The following is a 17027-nucleotide window of genomic DNA, read 5'->3' as shown; positions in this document are numbered from 1 at the left end:
CTTTCTCTTAAGAGCAAGAGAGTCATTCTTTGGTGGCTCTAGGGGCCAGTTTTCCAGATCTCTTTAGAGGGCTTCAGAGTCTTTCTAAAATGCCCCACAACATGCAAAGCATGAAAGTGATACTAGTAGAAGTCCACTTGGAAAAACTGGGAAATTGGTATTTGGGAGTGTTAAACAGGGCAGGCCACCTCCATGCCTCATTTAAAATATGGAGCATCGCCCTTGGAGACTTTGAGGAACTGCTATTCACCCCTCTTTTTTGCTGGAGAATGAGGAGATCAGGGAAAGCTGGGACACTACCATAATAACAAGAGAGGTGAATGATCTGTACCAGATATCAGTCAGGAGACCAAAATAAAACAATAGAAAGCAAGTATAGAAGGTGGGGTACCAGAGTAAACATCACTGCTTTTGCTGAGAAGACAGAATGAGAAAACTGTGTTTTGGCCTTTAACATGGAAGGCAAAAAGTTGTTCCACTGTCACAGATCTGTACTTTTAGAGCATACTATGGACGTCAAACTTGCCTTCTGGCAGATTTACATGTCCCATTTGTGTAGTTAGAATGGCTTTCCTCCTTTTTTAAAATCACTACCATTTCAGGAAGAAGAAAGTCAATCAAGCAGAGAGCCAGAACATGTTGGAAGTTTTCATGGAATAGTTATAGCCACTCTAGCTGGACCATCTGGAAGTCACTTAATAGATTTCAAAGTGAAGTTGAAAGATCAAACAATAAACAAGTGAAATGAGGCTATTTGGATACAGGACAAAAGTTCGGTAACTGTGGAGAAATTCAATCAACGTAGAACTTATATGCATGCAATTTATGACTCACAATGTGCACAAAAGAAGATCTACCAAATGGGCAAGATAACACTATTGAAGTAGCCTGCTTCTAGTCAGATTCCAGTCTAATTATCTAAATTGTGCAATGCTCTGACAAAAATAAAGAAAGAAGGAAAGAAGTCACAACATGCAACAACTAAGCCACACACATCAACAAAGGCAACAGCACTGGGCATTGTTATTAAGACAAATGTAATTTCCTCCTTTACTCCCAGTCCCCTTTTTTAACAGCTAAGTGATGTTATGAGAGGATGGAAGCATATTCTAAAGTTCTAGTCTGCTTCACGTGACAGAAACGAAGCAGTATCTCTGTATATAATAGGCATAGATGTATTTGGAAAGTGTAAAAAGTGCCATTATCTCCAACACAGCTTTTGGCCTTTCAGATATTTTGGACCTCAAGTCTTCAAAAGCTCCAAGGATCAGAGATAAAGCACTGCAGGAATTGTAGTTCAAAACCTCTGGGGAAGCAAAGGTTTCACATCCTTGAACTAATATACTTCACAAGGTTAGAGGAGTTGATTGACACGGTCTCTTATTCCACAAAGAATCACGGGCTTCATCTACCTCACTATTGTGACCACTGATTGGCAGCAACTCCCCTGGGTTTCAGGTGGGATATTTTCCTCATCCTCCCAGGAAATCTTTTCTGCTTGCAAAATGTATGCTCCACCATGAGGCCATGGCCCCTATCCAAGCCATGGTCAACACTTCTCTTAATAAAGACCATTTTTTCATGCTATAAATGTTCATAAAGGCCTTTTCCAGAAGACTTATTCTAAGAGGCATAAGAAAAAAATAAATAATGACATGTCAGCTAATATTTTGCAGTAGGACCACAGTATCCATGGGGGATTAGTTCCAAGCTCCCACATAGATGCCAAAAAACCATGAAGTATACAGTAAAATGCTATACATAGAATGGCTTATGGCTTGCTTTAGTGGGAAGTTCTGGTAAATAAACCCCGAAAATAAATATGCATTTCTATGGGGTTTTATCTAGTATTTTCAGGTAAGATAATCAGTGGATACTGATTCTGCTGGTGGTGGGGGTCAGGAAACCCATATTGGACTCTGAAACATGACTTCTGACTTCTGTCTACCTGTAACCCATTGGTTTTTTTCCTTGACTCTGTCTCAGATCTGCCAATGTCATTCTAGCTATGATCTTCTCTCCTCAGATTATCAGCAGACCCTGCCCTGGCTCTGTTGAAAGGTTATGCCCAATTCTATGCACTTTCCTTTTAATTGAATTTTATTTTATTGAAAGCATAAGCTTTCTCTTTATAAGGTTATTTTTGGGGGCAGTACAGTAGGGAGAGGAATGTGGTGGCACTGCGGGCTAAACCGCAGAAGCCTGTGCTGCAGGGTCAGAAGACCAAGCAGTCGTAAGATCGAATCCACGCGACGGAGTAAGCGCCCGTCGCTTGTCCCAGCTCCCGCCAACCTAGCGATTCGAAAGCATGCAAATGCAAGTAGATTAACAGGGACCACCTCGGTGGGAAGGTAACAGCGTTCCGTGTCTAAGTCGCACTGGCCATGTGACCACGGAAGATTGTCTTCGGACAAACGCTGGCTCTATGGCTTAGAAACGGGGATGAGCACCGCCCCCTAGAGTCGAACACGACTGGACAAAAATTGTCAAGGGGAACCTTTACCTTTACCTTTACAGTAGGGAGACCCCACATTTTCCCCTTCCTTTCACCTGGATGAAGGCTCAAACCCATGCCTCAAGTAGAACATGGTGCCACTTGCCTCAGATGCCACAGCCCCTCTGAACGCTGACATCACACAATCCAATAAAAGCCTCATTTCTACACACAAGCTAGGTTTGAGTGAAAGCATCTCAGAATGAGTGGAGGGTTAGCACTATACAAACCATGCAGAGTGGGAGGGAGCAGAGGTAAGGGAATTCAGGGCCATTTAAAAATAGGGAGGAAAAAAAGGCAAGTACTTACACTGTGAAGGTGTCAGGGGGAGCTGATACTCTCCTCAGGTCGGCAGAGGGCACTTTATGGATGCTATAGGCAGCAGGAATGAGTAGCCAGGAGAGGGTCAGCACAACAGCGTAGACAGACAAAGAAAGAGCATAGAAAAAGAGAAAGAGAGGAAGACAGAGAGAGAGAGACAGAGAGACAGAGAGAGAGAGAAGACATACAATATAACATGTAAACAGAAACAAAAGGAAAGCATCACATAAAGGCTAAGTGGAGATGTATGCTAAGCTTAAGGGCAGCACACCCCGAATGGAAAAGCCAGTGGGAGATACCAGCAAGCACAATGGAGGAAAATGGTAGGGTTTCCACATGCCCTCTTTTAGGGAGGAAAGCCCTCTATCTGAAGAACTGCCATAGAACACTCCTCCTTTGATGGTGTCCTCCATTTGATGGACTGTCCAGTCCAAGTCTGGTTTCAAGATAAAGAATCCTATGGAGGAAGATCAAGGACCCTGAAGTTGTCCATCCAAAGTGAGCATTTGCAGCAGCCTCAATGGGTACATATCAATTAGTGCATGCAGTTTTAGGCAAAACAGTTGTGTTTCTTGTCATCCCATTTCAGGAGCGTGTAAATAGCTACCCTAGAAGATGGTGCCTAATTGAAAGTAATGGCAGAACACAAAGTAAAGGGAGATCAAGGGCTGATTCTTACATCTTGAGCCTGGTAGCACCATGAGACTTCGAAACCATGAAGGTGTTTGAAACATAAGGTTGAAGAAATGGGCACTATAGCTCCTTATCCTTCATAGATATATGTAAAGGATAAGGAGTTATAGTGCCAGTTTCTTCAACCTTATGCTTCAAACACTTTCATGGTTTCGAAGTCTCGTAGTAGCAGAAGAGAACTGAAAGTGGGTTGTGAGATTAGTTGGTGGAATGTGCAATAGTGACATGAAGGATATATATATAATATGCCACTATTGCACATTCCACCAACTAATCTCACAAACCACTTTCAGTTCTCTTCTGCCCTCTGCCCACATCCATACAAAATACTACATTTTGGGTTGTGCGTAGCCAGAAAGCTCAGCTCAAATTGAAGCCAATCAGGATCCTTCTTATGTAAAGTCATTCATTCATGCAAGTCATACACATCATGCAATCATGAATCACATGATGCAGAGGTCATCTGAAGGAAGAAAGTCCCAGTTTCAATCAAACAACCAACACTTTATTCTAATTTTAACCAGAGCTGCAGAGACCTGGACACCCTGTTTTATTTTTTTTTATCTAATGTGCTCAGGCCTTTCTAGTTTTCCTTTCTTCTGTTACGAGATGTGAACGGGGTGACAGGGAATTCTTCAATGGTACTTCAGAGGGTTCATGGTTTGAAGACAGTCAACATAAGGACATCAACACATAAAGTCACTTCAGATGTCTTGGAAATGGCTCAGTCACCTTAAGCCATTCCAGCCCTCTTTTGGAGCCATTTCAGATATTATCCAGATGGTTATATGAAGCTAAAAAAATGTGTTCCCTCTTCTCCTCCCCGCAACAGACAAACAGATAAACAAACATGCACACACACAGTAATCAAACTCAATTGTTCCAGAGTTAAGCACCAATTACTATATGTCATGCTACAAATAGGGCAATCTGTATATCCCAGATTAATTATCTATGTAATTGTTTGTGCAGCAAGAGAAATGCAAGAGTTTTTCACTTCAGTACATTTGTAATGCAAATGTAAAATATATATGACTGGAATGCTCATTCACACTACAAATGCATGATCTCTCTTTTCTCTTCCTATCAACAGCTATAAGCTTTTAACACAAGTAGCACAAGAGCAACGTAAGTCTAATGTAAACATAGGCTCTTTGTGTCACAGGGCTGGCCCTACCCTATGAAGCAACTGCTTCAGGTGACAGTGGAAGCTCTCCAGACATTCCTCCTAAGCCTGTAATACTTATTCATCTCTCTCAGAGATATGTTTGTGTGCCACCTACTAAATTAGCCTTCTAACCTTTGCCGGTGCTGAGAAAGGTTCACCTGGGCTGCAGACCAAAAAAGATTAGTAGATCAACTAAAGGCTCTTTGTCTCCTAGGTGCCACAGTTTCTTGTTCCTTTTGCTGTAACCAACAGTGGAGGCTGGATATTCCAATGCCAAAAAAATCCACTCAGATTCTAGTCCAAACTTTAAGGGACTTATCCAAGGTGCTGAACCTATTTTGTGGTGGGGAGGTTCAGCACCTGTAAGGTTTAGACTAAAATCTGGATAGACTGAGCATTCCATTGATCTCAGAGCCACCAGCCTCCATTGGCAACAGACTAACATGGCTCTTCTTATTCCCCTGGAAACTGTCTGTGCAGTTTTCTTCTGGAAATGGACTGGGGATAGACAGCTTTGTTGAAAGCTGCTGAACATCTTGGGCTGGTCCTACACTTTTGCATCCACAAGAACATAGGGCAAAACCTGCTGGATCAAAACAAAGGGTTATGTAGTAGAACATCCTGTTTATTCAGTGATCAACAAAGTTCCTCTGGGAAGCCAGCCTATGAGCGTGATTGCATGTCACATCTCATGTTTCCCAGTAGCTATAAAACAGCATAGTTGATGTAGAGATACATGTTAGTCATGATAATTTGCCAAGGTAGCCTTTCAGACTTCACATTATTAGCCTAAATAAGGAATATGCATCCAAAATGTACCTTAGTGGCTGGCATGATGATTGCTAACAGATCTAATACCTCTGAAGAAAAGGTAGGTCTAGACCAGTGATGGTGAACCTATGGCATGCGTGCCACAGCTGGCACGCGAAGCCCTTTCTTCTGGCACACGACAAACCTTTTGAAGTGCCTGCAGCTGGGATTCCCCCTTTCTCTTCCTGTTCTGGGTCCTTTAACTTCCTGTCCGTCCCTATGATTCCCCCTTTAACTTCCTGTCCATCCCCATGATTCCCCCTGAAACTACCACTTCCTGTTCCAGTTCTGGTCTTCTGGGCGGCACAGCAGCCACTGGTTTCTTCCCCACCCACTCATTTTGGGCACTCAAGCCGAAAAAGGTTTGCCTCCACTGGTCTAGACCAACCACGAGTTGGATAGGAGAGGTCTTTGGTAACTTTCTAGTTCTTCTACTTGACTTTCTTGCAACCAAGTAGAGTTTTTAAAAGATTAATTTTTATAGCTCTGCTCCCCAACCCTCTCAATAGAAACTGTAGATGCACATCCACAGAAAGACAATGCAGATGGCCCGTATTGGCTATGTTCTAAAGTAGCATATTTTGAAACTTTGAGTTTGTATCAGAAAGAACTTGTTGGGAGGCTGATTATATAGTACTTTCTCTTCAATGTGACATTCAGATTACATATCAGACCTGGTTCTCCAATCCGCCAACACTGCGGAATTGTCACTATCTTGCCAATTCCCCTTCTTTTTCATTTATCACTGCACCCCCTCCTTTCTATTAGAGATTCTGGAGCAGAGGTTCAGCAGGCAATTCTGTTAATGATGCATGAGGCACAGTAAAATGAAGCTCGTTCTTCTAAAGCAAAATTGACTTTCCCAGATTAGCTTCAGTAAAACTTTGCCACCAGATTTAACAGGCATGAGTCAGAAGACAAATGGACAAAAGATAACGGCCATAAACAATGGTAACATCTCTTTGCTCACATCCATATTTTATTCCTCCCCTTTTTCTAGACACAAACAATATTGACATTGGACATTGAGAGCAGTAAACCTTCATGGGGGTTGTAGCTTTACTGGCTACCTCTGGAAAAATCCCTATCTTTTTTAGAGATATACTTGTAGATGTAGTTCGCATTCTACAAGGACTGGTAAACTGGATGCAGTGTTCAAACTACAAAGGAGTAGGATCCTAGGATCCTGAATGCCCTCATTTTGTGAAGGTCCTTTTGTTTTTTGTTGTCGTTGTTTGTAAGATAGCTACTTGGGGACATAATTTGACTACAGTTACTATGACTCAGGAGATTGCAGATTTATTTGTTCAAGCATTTCCAACCTGTCATACCTCAATAGATCTTAGAACCGGACACAATCAATAAGATTGGCATAAAGGCTCTAAAACAGTCGATATATTTATAAAGTGATTTCCAACAATTTAAAAACAGTTTAATTTAATTTAAGTTTCTAAATTTTCAGACTGAAGGACTCGAAACCAAACCAAGATGCCATTAATAGGAGGGAACTTTAATAAGAAATTTATATTCTCCACACCCAGTCTAAAGCTTGGACATGAAAAGAAATGAATGCTATTCCACACATATGTAGTGTCTAGAGGTGGGATTTTGGGGGAGGGGGGTAAAATTTGTACAATTCTCCATTCTGGGAGTTCTATTTGATGCACAGAAGCCTAAATGCAGCTTATTTAGAAGAAAAGACTAAATTGGGAGGCTTTGAGGCCTAGCTAGGCCTAGTTCCATCTAGTGTCCTGTTCAAAAGAAAGCCCACAGCTAGCACTGAGTTTTGAACCGAAAGATTAGGCTGAGCTAGGCCTCCAAGCTTTCTAGTTTAAGCCTTTCTTCCAAGTGAGCCACATTGAGCTGTCTGTAAGGCGTCTACCAGATCAAACTGCCAGAATAAAAAATTATGAGACTTGTAGATCCAAAAATCCCATGCCTAGTGGTGTTCCCTGCTGAGACTTATGACAATTCCACACTTTAAATGCAAGCCATATTGCTAAGTACTTAATAGTATTACTCCTAACACCATCCAAGAGACATGAAAGGCTAAAGGCAGCTGTTCCAGCACAGCAAACCTTTAAGAAGAGCACCAGATAAAATCTCTATAATGAAACACAGATACATCACACCCCGTACATAGTAAACCTTTGAAATAACAGAATCAGAGATGTAGGAACTGACCTGCAACTCAGGTTCTTTTCTTCATTATTATTATTATTATTATTATTATTATTATTATTATTATTATTATTATTATTATTATTATTATTATTATTATTATTATTATTATTATTATTATTATTATTATTATTATTATTATTTATTTATTTATTTATTTATTTATTTATTTATTTATTTATTTATTTATTTATTTATTTATTTATTGGACTTATATACCGCCCCATAGCGCTACAAGCACTCTCCGGGCGGTTTACAATTTTAATTATACAGGCTACACATTGCCCCCCCCAGCAAGCTGGGTACTCATTTTACCGACCTCGGAAGGATGGAAGGCTGAGTCAACCTTGAGCCGGCTACCGGGGATTTGAACCCCAGGTCGTGAGCACAGTTTTAGCTGCAGTACAGCGTTTTAACCACTGCGTCACGAGGCTATTATTATTATTATTATACAAAAAATACAAGAAACAACAAAAAAGAAAACATAATTTTTAAAAGCTTTAAAATCACAAAACCACAGGTTCTTTCATTCACAAATGTCTTCCCTCTCCTTTGAAGCAAAAGTAGTAATGCTCAAGTAAAGGTGGCAAAATTTATTGTGACCTTTTTCAGCAACATGCTAAAAGGTGGGCAGCTAAGGCCTTCCAGATTACAGTATTTAGATCAGAGCTTAGAAGAGTAATGCTCCCTGAATCCTCCAGCACTGACTATGGTGGCTGAGGATCATGCAAGCTATAGTCCAAAATGTAACTTGTTCAAGCTTTGTTTTCGACTCCCAACCGTGACTCCAGTCATTTCTTGGCATATAAACAATGTTGGATAAGGGCAATGGTTCCCAGCCGAGGGTGCCCAGATGTTCTTGAACTAAAATTCCCAGAAGCACTCACCACTAGCTGTGCTGTCCAGGATTTCTGGGAGTTGTAGTCCAAGAACATCTGGGGAACAAAGTTTGGCAAGCACTGGATTAGGAGAAACATAGATCCAAAGTACCCATCTCCACTCCAAAGCTTGAACTAGCCCTTAGATCAAACATGAGGGATGAATAACACACATTTACATTGTCTGCTATTTATACAACTCTTTGTGTGCAGAATTTTGCTGGGCCATGTTAATTCTGTTTTTGCCACTATAAATCCTCTCTACCCTCTTGTAAGCAGGCTGTCTGAATGTTTGAAAACGAAAACTGAATTTTCAGAGACTTTCCTGCCAACCCATCGATGTCTTGTCTTCCTTTGCACTGAGCTCCTGGCTACTGTTATGATGAGACAGACTTCATGCTGCAACTTTTTTGAAAAAGGATGTATAAAAACACTGTACTCTTCAGACTCTTCTTGGAATTAGCTGATCTTGGCTTTACCAACACATTTTAATTTTCTCTCAAGGCATCTTAACCATTTTGATGTTCTCACCAGTAAGAACATCAGTGAACCCAGAGTACTTTCTGCTCAAGGATAATGTATCCTTCTGCAGGGCATCTAGTGGCTGGGGTCTATTGTGTTATCTTCAATAGAAACTTAATCCCCAAACCCCAACACGTCACCTAGTATTAAACATTATGAAGGCTTACAATTCCAAAACACAATAATAAGTATAGGAGATTTTAATGTTCACTTAGAATGGTCCAACAACAGAGGAAAAATCAATAAAACAAGCAGAAGCTTTGCAGGTTCACTCAATAAATGTAACACTGTTTGCCAATTTAAAAAAAAAAATCCTACAAATGTTATTCCAAACTTTAGAAGTTCAAACTAATTTACTCTAGCAGTGATTGCATATGTCTCATATTAGCTTCCTGCCAAGATTTCTGGATGAGCCTGAAGGAGGATGTTTGCAGAAGGAAAACACTTTAAGCAAATATTCTACATTATAGAGAAGAATTACCAGATTTGTATTGCTTTGGGTCATTTTGTAGCACCATTTTGTAGTCTGCCAAGAAGGTAAATCTCCATCCAAGCTATTAATCACTTCAGTAAGAACATCTGAATTTAATATAAAACATGTCACATTTTGTGGATGCTAGCTCTACTTGTCTAACCAGTGCTTAACCAGCATCCACACTAAGGAGAAAAAGAAGCATGTTTTTTTAGCTATCCAGGAAACATTCCTGATTATTCTGACATGCTCAAGGATCCTTTCTGCTCTGGATATTCTTTAAATCAGGAGATAAGGTCCCATGTCTTATTTTATTTTATTTCAGCTTGGACTGAAAAAGAAGGTCGTTTACTTGTAGTTACTTTTGTAGGAGGACACCCATATAATAGTTTCTTAGACTCCCACTTGAACCTTATATTATAGTATACATTGCCTAGGATCCAACTGGCAACATATGCTAGTGTTAAGTGACTTGGTGTAAATCGCAACAGATGATTGTCACTAATTAACAAGGTGCTGGTTGCATTCTGGATGCTGCCTGATCACACAATTTTGTGCATGCCCAGAAATGCAACCAGTATCTCTTTAATTAGTAGGAATCGACCATTGCAACTTATGCCATTTCACTTTTGCAAAAGTAAGTCATCTAGCATTTAGGAGGTTCAGGTCCAAATTAGATATGAAAAGACTAGCATTTAATTTACTATCCATTTCACATATACTTGGAAGACAGGTGCCTTGCTTCAAATTGCCCTTTTATATCTGATTCAGTGGACTTACTCTAGTGCAATTTAGTATACGAAGCAGCCAATTTTTGGCCAGTATCTTCCATGCACTACAGCTATTGCCGGCACTAGAAGTCAACTTGGCATCTAAATTCATCACTGAGTTTCAGCATTGTCTTCCTGTCATGCATAAACAAAGAAACAAACACAACAGTTGCTGGGGGGAGGGTCCCTATACAACATCACAGTAGCCCATTCCATGTGACATCACAAAGAAAAAAACCCGCACCTAGTTCTTGGGTTTTGACCCCAAAACCTCAAGAAATGACCTCTCAGCTCTACAGAAGACACTTTCTGCAGGCAATATGCCATGTAAAACACTGTGTGCCTTTGAGTGCCGAATGTGTTAATGAAATGAAAACCAAATGTACTTGTAATCTATCCAGTAATTATATTTTCAGATTTCAGATGAGCCCAAAAGACCATACACAATGATCAACTTGAGACAGATTCATTATTTCCTAGTCTGTCATTTAAATCAACTCCCTTCACCAAGAACAAGCAGGAAAATAAAATGAAAAAAGCAAAATGGATCAAAACAGAAAACAAATAGCTGCCGGCATTGTTAAAGATCTCAACAGTTTCAGGACTAGAACTTGTGTCAAGAGATTCTGTTAAATAAAGGCATCTAAATATTAACATTCGATATTTGGTGTCTCAGAAATCCCAATGTTAGTTTTCTTCTATCAATTTATTTTAAAGCAAAGAAGGGGCTACTTCTGTTATTTGACTAAGTAGGAGGGAGCATGGATGTTTAGGAGTAAGTGGCAAAACATGACAGAAGAGTCTGTTTCTCACACATAGCAATGTCAAGCTCAGTTTTAGCTTTCATTGCATGTACAAGGCAACCTTTCACAATATCACGTATTAAGAGAGGCTTTGAATAACAGCCCCCATCATCCCCCAAGCCAGGATGATGTGGGGTAATAAGCTAGGATCCCTGGAGGGAGCCATATTGAGTGAGATACAAGTCACTTTCTAAAAACTACACTGCCCCGTGTGTGTGCGCGCGCGCGCCTGCGTGCATGTGTGCAAGCACGCGCAACACACACACACAGTTGTATCCTCACACTACTACAAGTATCCAGAAGCTCCATATAACAGTAGATGAAACATCCTCAACTTGCAACCTGTCCAATCCCTCCTCTCTCTACCCTTCTCCAACTTCTGCCTGCAATGTAAGTACCTTACCGACAAGGTTGTTCTAGGAATTACCAGAGATAAGGTACACAGGCAGTGCTCTGAACACTCCATTAAACTGTGAAATGCTACGTATCATCACTAGGTTTAAAGGCTTCTAATCTTTCAGTTGATGGATAGCTGTTTGGATGAAAGATAAACATCACTCGGACACAGAACACAAGTGAGCTGAAGGACAATGCTCTGGAAACACTTGGTAAATGGAGGGAATCAATTATTGGATGTTGTGCTGTGACAGAATTTCAGAAGTCAGCAAGTTTTCATGTCTCGGTAAATATATTAGCTAAGAGAATACCTAGATAGCATGCTCACAGCCCAAGAATATTTCAAGAAATTTATAGAGAAAAATTGAGGTGGACATAGCCAGCAAATATATTTTCTCGCTGCAAGAATAATTCTGGGTCATCTCCTCCCTTTAAATCTGGATTAACTGTCAGCTAACTACACTACAGTGCACAAGTCCTGCAAGGATGCAGTTCTCTAATAAAGCCAACAAGTGAAAAACACGCGGTACTTCATTGAAACTCGTCAATGTCCCAATAAAGATGTTCCATAATAACAGGTGATTAACCCAGAGCTGTTCCCACTTGTGAAATTTTGAATACTGTTTTGCGTAGCCATGTTATATTGTCTGGGGTTGGAAGGATAAGAGAAAGGCTTGGCTTGTTCGTCCAATACTTGACATGCAGAGCACAAACACAAGGTTACAAATACAGTAAGGGAAAGAGGGTGGCATGTCCATTGGAGAGTTTTGGAATATTCTTCAGAATGAGATGCTAAGAAAAGCCATGCTGAATCAGATGGAAGGCCTATCTAATCTGGGATTCTGTTCACACCCAACTGCCAGCTAGTTGCTTATGGGTACTTCTAGCAAGACACATGCAAAGCCCATCTCACAAGTGTTCCCGAGCAATTGATACAAAGAAGCATTACATTTTTAAGCATATTCATTTTTAAGTGATGACCTGCATCATATTGTGGATGTCTTCCTGTGCCACTGGAGTGGCAGATTGCTGTCAAATTAAGAGTGTATTATTTGATTTTGGATTGTGCATGACTTCATCCCATTGCATGCAAAGTATGTAAAACCCAAAATCAAAATAAGAGCACTTTAATTAGTGGCAATCTGCTGCTTCCAGTGATATCATTCCTCCTGCTCTGAAACAAGATACTGGCCAACAGCTTTTTAAAAAAAGTTTTTAAATGATTTTAAACAGTTTTAAATGTTTTTATCTTTTCTACATTGCTTTGGTGGTGGACAGAAAAGCAAAAATAACATTTTAAACAAATAACAAACAAATACTGGACAGACTCCCATAAGTTCTTTACAGTAGTATAAATGCAATAATGAGAATCACAAGAACAAATTGTCCCTAGCTAACAAGTCAACACTTGTATTCCTCATTGAACACAAATGATATAACCAGCATGTGAAGAGGAATGCAAACAGCGGGTCCTTAATTAGTGGTAATTTCTTACTGTAATTTGTGTCGTTGCACTTACTAGGCATGGAATGTTCAGAAATCATGGATGATAGCTCCTAGAAGTCTGAAGAAATTCCTCCAATCAGATTTCCATGGAATTTAATCATGAAATCTAAGTCATAACAGGGGTTTTCAAGGTCTTAAGCTGATGAGAACTCCCATAATTTATGGGAGTCTGTCCAGCAGCCATTCTCATCCTATGGAGATGGCAGGGGAAATGGGTGGGCAGTGGACAAGCTCTGTGGGAGTTGCAAGAAATTGTAAATGTGGTAGCCTCTGCCCATTAGACCCTGGACTGGAAGGCTGCTTTTAAAAAAACAACTACCAGACCCATAATCCCTTGTGGCTCCCATGGATCTTAGACCTTGCCTGTCTACAATATTTCCTCTGTCTTCTTCACAGGATGAAATTGGCTGCCAGAGTTGAAAGAACCAAACAGTACTTTGATTTATTGATTGAAGTCCCCAGAAGTTGGACAGGGAGAGTTCTTGCAGACATCTGGGGACTCAAATTCCATAAATACTATGCCTAACAATTATCTCAGTGTATGTAAGCAAGAGGAGCTGGCCAGTTCCACTCATACAGGAGATGATGTGTAGCTATTCTGTCTATCTGCCACTAATCACACAGTGCTGTTATGCTCTTAATCCAGGAAAAAAGATGTAGCCCTCCAGATGATGCTACACTATGACTCTCATCAGCATTGAACACTAGCTAAGGATGATGGGAGCTGTAGTTAAGCAGTATCTGGAGGATTACATGTTCCTCACCATCCATCACCACCTTTCTTGCTCTGATGCCATTCTAATCCCTCAGTTCCTTCATGGTTCCTCTGTTCCAAAAAGTAACTTACTCATTTAGTAAAGGCATGGATGTCCTCCTCTTGCTTTTCTGCACCATGTTAGCCTGATTCCTCAGGGAGATCCGGATGAGAGAGGGAGCCAGTCGGCAAGGCTCACCATCCACTTGCATGGGGATAGACTTGTACGTCAACAATGTCACCTCCCGGCACTGGTGTAGCCTTTCTCCATGACCTCCCACTTGAAGAGCAGCCTGAGTAAGACATGATTATAAAAGAAAGAAGGGGAAATATATACAGTACAAAGATGAGTGATCAATTTGCTTTACTGCGAATATTTGCCACATTAGTAGATCTCAAAGCTAAACATTAAACCAGAAGACATACAGGTCTTGTAACTTCTACTTTTCAGAAATTTGTGACATAGGTTTTCAAAATAAAGCACATCAAAAGTGCATACATTTGGGGGGAAATGCAGGGGGGGGGTCCAAATGTACATGAAAAGGTTTTATTATGGCCAAAAAGAAGGCTTTTAATTGAAATAACATCAACTGTGGGTCCTGATGGCAATTTTTAGAGTATTTTAATTGTATTTTAATCATTTTATCTTTTATTGTATTTTAATTGTTGTAAGCCGCCCAGAGACCTTTGGGTAGAGTGGGTGGCATATAAGTTAAATAAATAAATTAAATAAATAAAAAGTCAGTTGAAAAAAATGAGCACAACTGAGAAATGTATACATTTTAAATATTCATACAAAAAAAATCTTTTTTCTTAAAAGTCAATGGAAGTTTATAATCAGTCAGTTTCAGTTCTGAAATGACATGTATTTACAAACTGATTTGGATCCAGAAGATAAATCAAAACGGATTGGGTACACATTGCTAAAGTTTTCTGTGCTAAAAGAAAAAGTAAAGATGACTATATGCAAACCCTGAAGACAGCTGCCTGAAATTTGGCAGGTTTACCTCTCTCTTTAGGATTTATCATGTTTCCAAATTCCATGTACACCAGCATGAAATTTTAAAAACTTACAGCTTTTAAGTTTACACATTTAGAAATCAACTCAGATCTGGGACACAAATTGCTCTTAAATTGGCATTCATTTCGAAGTCCAAAACTGCCCTACAAGCTAAATTGAAGGACTTGGGCACGGGCCTATTTGATGTCATACATACAATTGCTTAGATATCTATTAGATATCAATTAGCACATCATATTTGGGAACCTGTGATTTCATAATTTATGGGCCTTAACCTTTTCAGTTGTATGCCAAGTTGTGCAATTCGACATACAACAGAGAAATTTTATGGAGATTCCTTGATCTCTGGCAAATTGCTTCCAAAAATTATGTATTTTTCATAACTGCACAACATATGCTGTATGGATTTTAAAAGCCATGAAAATGATGGCAGCATATATACTGTATGCCAAGGAGACAGACTGAGAAAATACTTGTGTATTTGAACTTAAGAAACAAAGGCTCCTTGGAGCATTCTACTCTCTATTTTTCTTGTCTTTGTCAAAACTTCAAGAAAGAGGTAAGGGAGAGAAAAGAAAACTTTTGGAGATAAGTGGCATTTTTATGTGCTGTGGGAAGTTTTGACCGTTTCCTCAACGTGACACCATCGCAATCTAGTAGCTGAACAACCCTCATACCACAGACTCAATTCTCACTGGCAACTTCCTTTGCATTTATTTTCCATTTGTTCTTAGTCTAACAGATGGCTTGATTGCAGGAGGAAATCTAGAAAAAAAAAACTCACCAAGGAAGCCATGGTAAAGCCAATGACCTCAATGTAACCATCATCGTGCCGCTGAGGTTCAAATTCTCGGTGGTCTCCTGGGTTCCCCCAAGGCATTGTGCCAGCACAATACCTATAGAAAGAAGTTGAAGACAGACAGATATGTCTTGAGACTGAGCCTGTTTACTCTTTAGTAGCAAAGTAAATCATCATGAGTATGAATGGTTTTAATCTCTACATATGTGTCTCATAGGGTTCCAGAACTACATCCTGTCACCCTCTCTTTCCATATGGAAAAAAAGCATTATTTTAAAATGGAATGATAATTTTTCCACTATGCAGTGTGTAGAAAAAGGTTACTCATTTATATCCCACTTTATGTATTTATGTATGTATGTATGTATGTATGTATGTATGTATGTATCTATCTATCTATCTATCTATCTATCTATCTATCTATCTATCTATCTATCTATCTATCTATCTATCTATCTATCTATCTATCTATCTATCTATCTATCTATCTATTGCATTTATAGCCCACCTATCTAATCAAATGACCACTCTAGGAGGCTTTAGAGAACCCAAAGACATTCACAACATAAATACAGTGGTGCCTCGCAAGACGAGCGTTTCGTTTAACGAAGAAATTGCATAACGAAGAAGTTTTTGCGATTGCAAAAGCGATCACAAAACGATGTTTCCTATGGGTTTTTTTTTTTGCTTTGTGATGATTGGTTACCTGCTTCGCTAACTGATTATCGCAAAACGAAGATTTTCGCACAGCTGATTGGCGGTTTCAAAATGGCCGGCAGGTCAAAAAAAAGGCCGACCGTTGTTTTCTGGGACGGATTCCTCGCTGCACAGGCAGCAAAAATGGCCGTGCTATGGAGGATCTTCGCTGGACAGTGAGTTTCAAGCCCATAGGAACGCATTAATCGGGTTTTAATGCGTTTCTATGGGCTTTTTAAAATCGCTTTATGATGTTTTCGTTCTACAGCAATTTCGCTGGAACAAATTAACATCATAATGCAAGGCACCACTGTATAAAAGACCGATATAGTGGGTTGTTTTTTTTAAAAAAAAATGACAACAGTCCTATAGCTGAGTTACATATACAGAAGGCAAGTAGTAGAACTTTCAGCAGCTTCTAGCTAGCAACTAACACGTGAGTACAAGTGCTCCCAAGAATTCCACCAGTGGCTTATTAAATCCAGCTAGAAGCAGCTGAGTGTTGTGTTATACACTTTGCCTTCCACGTACTTAACTAAGAAATAGATTTCAGCCACTAAATTGCAGTAATAAAATACTATTAAATAAATTACACCATCAAAAATGCACAATTTATTGCATAAAATTAGCACACTTAAAAAAAACTTTTTAAAGACACCAAAAGAAGTGCAACACTTCGCTATCATTACAAAGCCCTTCCTCATTAGCCAGTCAGGAGCCAAAGGCCTGCCTAATTAAAAATG

At 39.7% G+C, this 17027-nt stretch overlaps 1 protein-coding gene across 5 annotated transcripts in view; it reads right to left on the bottom strand.

Annotated features, from left to right (window-relative positions):
* The window catches only part of DGKI (diacylglycerol kinase iota), a 295355-nt gene that overhangs the window by 102969 nt on the left and 175359 nt on the right, over positions 1 to 17027 (bottom strand). For 3 of the 5 annotated variants that reach the window (XM_078376255.1, XM_020792202.3, XM_078376257.1), the window contains exons 19-20: positions 15574 to 15685; positions 13862 to 14061 (exon numbers count right to left, since the gene is read on the bottom strand). In XM_078376255.1, coding sequence (XP_078232381.1) covers positions 13862 to 14061; positions 15574 to 15685 — 312 coding nt within the window. Of the gene's footprint in view, positions 1 to 2803; positions 2867 to 13861; positions 14062 to 15573; positions 15686 to 17027 lie in introns of all 5 variants that reach the window. The other 2 variants (XM_020792200.3, XM_078376256.1) reach the window with 1 other exon arrangement.

The sequence above is a fragment of the Pogona vitticeps genome, chromosome 5, assembly GCF_051106095.1.
Source record: "Pogona vitticeps strain Pit_001003342236 chromosome 5, PviZW2.1, whole genome shotgun sequence".
NCBI lineage: Eukaryota > Metazoa > Chordata > Lepidosauria > Squamata > Agamidae > Pogona > Pogona vitticeps.
The sequence above is the reverse complement of the archived record's forward strand: the minus strand, read 5'-3'. Positions and strand labels throughout refer to the sequence as shown.